This window comes from Bolinopsis microptera, chromosome 6 (genome assembly GCF_026151205.1).
Source record: "Bolinopsis microptera isolate Bmic1 chromosome 6, MBARI_Bmic_1.0, whole genome shotgun sequence".
In the NCBI taxonomy this organism is placed as follows: Eukaryota; Metazoa; Ctenophora; class Tentaculata; order Lobata; family Bolinopsidae; genus Bolinopsis; species Bolinopsis microptera.
Window position 1 is genome coordinate 12864768 of NC_087077.1, and position 4440 is coordinate 12869207.

At 38.0% G+C, this 4440-nt stretch overlaps 1 protein-coding gene across 1 annotated transcript; it reads right to left on the reverse strand.

Annotated features, from left to right (window-relative positions):
- LOC134816751 (uncharacterized) lies at positions 1–4440 on the reverse strand. Its single transcript, XM_063825743.1, has 9 exons — positions 4135–4440; positions 3845–3974; positions 3585–3669; positions 3306–3454; positions 2877–3114; positions 2641–2714; positions 2192–2353; positions 1594–1752; positions 1–1484 (listed from the first exon to the last, which is right to left on the reverse strand). The coding sequence occupies exons 1-9, from the start codon at positions 4383–4385 to the stop codon at positions 996–998; spliced, it is 1737 nt and encodes a 578-aa protein (XP_063681813.1). The 5' UTR covers positions 4386–4440; the 3' UTR covers positions 1–995.

Genomic DNA, 4440 nt, shown 5'->3' on the forward strand with positions numbered 1-4440 from the left:
TTTCATATAAGTGGAAACATTCTTTTGCTCCTTTATATCAAAGTATTATAAACTTCAGTCAATTAAATTCAAAATAAAACTTTAAGCATAAAAACCCAATGACAAATCGCACGAACTTGATGCCAAAGCAAGCATCATGTTGTAAATTCTGATAGTGGTGTAGCACACAATTTGCAAATTCGCCATGGTGGACTAGTAATTGTAATTCATCAAACCTTCGCCAGTATTCTTTTGTTATACATTAGTTTGGTGAATTAAATGTATAAGTGGAGATTAATGACTGTAAATAGTAACTCTAAAGATATATTGTAGCATGCTTTACCATATCATGCTTAATTATCAAATTCATGTCTCAGGATCAATGCAATGCCGACGGGATCAATTCCCCAATATAGTTAAAATTTCGAAGACTTGCTGAATTTCGTATTTTTTCAAACGGTAATCGAGATCTGAATTATCATTCTTTTAACGAATATTAAATTTGACGAACCATGCATATTACATTAACCGTAAATTATATTAACCGTAAAACATATAAACTGCATTGACGCTAATTGTTGGCGATTCAACTAAATCTATGAATATTTTAAAACTTTGACTTAAGTTTGATGCCTAACCGAGATAGCTTTATCAAATGTGATCTTTGTGGACGATAAATAGGTCACGTCACCGCTGAATATATTTCTATATCGGTCGAGTTATATATGAGACTACACTGTAGATACAGTTATATGGCTAGCTTAATGGCCGTCAAACAGAAGCAATGCCAATATCTGTCCCTAAATATAGCCTTGCCTTGATTCTCACAAAATATCGTATTCTTGATGAATGATAGTACCAGTACCAGTTTGCACTTCAACAACTCGTTAATTTATAACGACATTCTATTAACATATGAAATATTTCCAACTGAAATTAGATAAAACCCCACTCCTGACGGGCCACAAAGTTCGAAAATCTTTATTCTCTAAGGGTCAGTCAGCTGTTAACATTGATCACACAAAATATCCACATTTAACTTGTATAACAGCAGCAGGTTCCGAAGCGTCTTTAGACATGAAGTACACCGCTTCAATAGCGTCCCCCTCACCAGGGTGAGCCCTAGTCCCAAACTTAGCTTTTAGATCATATCCCCCTTTTGGTTTGTTCTTCTTCTGGACGTACGCAGAGGTAAAGTAGGTAGACTTGTTAACCCACCCTTTCTTGTAGAGTCCAACCCAGTGACCACAGCTTGCAGGGCTTATCTTACCTGATATACCTAGGTGTTTTATGTGGATCTTCATGGATTTCTTCTTAAACCATGTGGCGTGTTGTGGTTCCATTTCCAACTGTCGGATACCTTGGCTGGAGGGCATGACGACGTTCAGTAGGGCTGCTACAGGTTTGTGGTCTGATATCTTGATCTCTGGGTAGCTTTTGTAGGATATCACTTCGATTGAAGGGGTTACTTTCTTACTCTCGTTATCTATCTTCGTTAACAGTTCCTGTAAAAAGGTAAGCTGGGCTTGTTCAGAAATTAATGATACACACGTTAACATTGGCTAATAAATGTCAGTTTAAATAAAAGTAAAGCCTTGCTTTCCCTAGACCAACCTGGAATTGTTCACTGTCATTAAAATCCCCGAACTTTAACTCTATCTTGGCCTGGGCATCAGCCTTTGCAGAGCTTGTCAAGTGCATCATACGTAGAACACCCAGGGTCTTCCTTCTCATCTCTTCCGATCGGAGACAGTGGTCTTTCTTCCTCATCACCTGACACAACATTTTTGTATCACTTATTTTGCGAAACAGCCATTTTAAATGGTTAATCTAGTTACGTTATAACACACGTAAGTTTGTTTACCAGATAAATATATTAACAAGTTTCCTGGTTACCAAAATATCGATGTTTAGAATACAACATTATTGCTACTGTTCAACACTTAACCGTGACCAATATTAGCTGATTTTTGGGTAGATTGTGAGAAAAACTTACATTATGAGAATAATAATATGCATAGTGAGATTATGAGAATATGCATAGTGAGATTATGAGAATATGCATAGTGAGATTATGAGAATATGCATAGTGAGATTATGAGAATATGCATAGTGAGATTATGAGAATATGCATAGTGAGATTATGAGAATATGCATAGTGAGATTATGAGAATAAGTAACGTGGACACTGACTGATTATCTTTGAAAATACCTTCTTTTTGAAAAGTGTGCGCGACTTTTTGGATTTATTCGCTGGTTTTGGTGACACCAGGTCACTTTTCTTGGAGATCTCTTCCGATTCACTGTCTGAATCACTCAAATTCTTTAATGTCGGATCCCAGTTTACAGTGTTCGCTGCTATCTCTCGATCTCCCTGAAATTAATTGTACTGAACTGAAAATCTTTTAATCTTGAGACCCATTGCAATAAGTCTCACCACTTTTAGCACAGGTTCGTTAAAAGGGCCTTCTAATCACTTTTCAATCTGGCTTATTTTACAGCTTTTTAACAGGATTAACTTATAGAGAGTGCATAACAGTTTTTTAACAGGATTAACTTATAGAGAGTGCATAACAGTTACATGCGACACGGCGAGTTAAAATCTAAGTTTTTAAAATCGTAAATTGCGGTACGGTATTTAATAAATATATTTTTGCCTACCTTTGTCCTAAAGAGAACTCTGTCACACCAGGACGGTACTCTTTGCTTTTTACTACTATCAAAAATATCCGTTCCTGATTAGTTAGTTAAATCACAATCATAATTGCATTACACAATTACACATTTATATAATACAAATAAAAATGCTGATTGGGTTTACCACAACTAACCACTAGTGTCAAGTAGTTACTAGTGGCTACTTGTAACTTTGTAATAGTAAGATAGCCACAACTAACCCATATCAAACTTGTAGGATGGAGGGAAGGTGATTTCTCCCTCCTCAAATCCCACGAAGGCTAATCCCTCTTTCTGCTGTGTTTTCAGCTGATCGTACTGGACAAGTTCTAGATGTCTACCATCTGCAACCATCTTCCTAGTTTCCAGGTTGTCAAAGGCTACCCTGTAGTTGAGATCTCCCGACCAGATCACATAGTCGTGTTGGTACAATTCCTCGCACTGTGGGTCTGCGAACTCCTGGAGGGAACATTAACTCTTGTTGCTATAGTTACTAGTAGTTGTTGCTATAGTTGTTGCTATAGTTGTTGCTAGTTCTCTTGTTGCTAGTTGCTACGGGAAATATCTACGAGAAATATCTATAGGTTGAGAAATAAAGAAGCTTTTTATGTTCAATTGGGCGAGTGGTTTAGGAAACACATAATGCATACCTGTTCAGCGAAGAACTGCCAGTATTCTGTATTCCTGTCGAGTATCCTGGCATCAAAGGCAGTGAGGTGGCAGTTGATGAAGGCGACATGTTTACCGTAGAGACGAAACCTGATCGTTGCTGCTCCTTTGAAAATGTTCGACACTCCACCTGTTCAAAAATTTGTGGTTATAAGGAATTTGGACGTGCCATTCAGCCGATTTAAATCGGAATAATAATTTTTAAAAGAATCCAAGAAAATAAGAATAAACCCTTTAAACTCGAATAAGGTACGACCTACCGACGAAGCCACTCTTTGAGGTAGTTGCTTCCACGTGACTGACTGCCCGCATGTGCTCTTTCTTGATGTATACTCGCAACTTTATCTTTAGTAGAGATTTGAGATCAATATAATGTTATATTTGGGCCTACCCTGTATAATTATCGCCCGAGATTGTGTGACCTATGTTCGGGGGCACGATATGATATTTTATAAGTGTTTAAAACTTGTACACGCCTTCAAATTTCAAGTATGGACTATGGATTGCAGAAAATATCAACCTGAAAGACCGAAGTAAGGGCAACAACGTAATAACCACGCCCCCAGAGAAGGGAATCAAACTTTTTGCACCAGGGGTCTTGTTTGTGCTCCTCGTCTGGTATAAAATCAAAATCTCCTGACTCTTCCAACCTGAGTGGAATTACATTAAGTCACTAGAATGGGATTCTAAATTGTTGATTAACATCTGATGAAAAGAAACTGCCTAGCAAAAAGATGCTGTTCATAAAAATCGAAAGATACTAATTCTACAGAGTTAATTGTGGGTGAGCCTAATATCTGTGCGACTCACCCGATGGATATAACATCTGGTTTGTCCTCAAGAGCTAGTATGGAAGTTAAGTCAGCCCCGTCAGGTTTAGCCAGCTCCGCAACATTGTATGTGACCACCTGGAACTTGAGTTTCTTGCTCTCCGTGGCCATGTGGCTTTGTATCTTCTCCTGTTTCTTCTTCTCTTCTCTTGAGACCCAGCCCGCGTCGACCTCTTTCACATTAGTCCTCTTTTTAATGTACAGAGAGTTGATCAGATTTTTAGTACGCATGATGATGATGATCGGTGGAGGGAGCTACTAATTCAACTAAGCTAGCTCGACACTA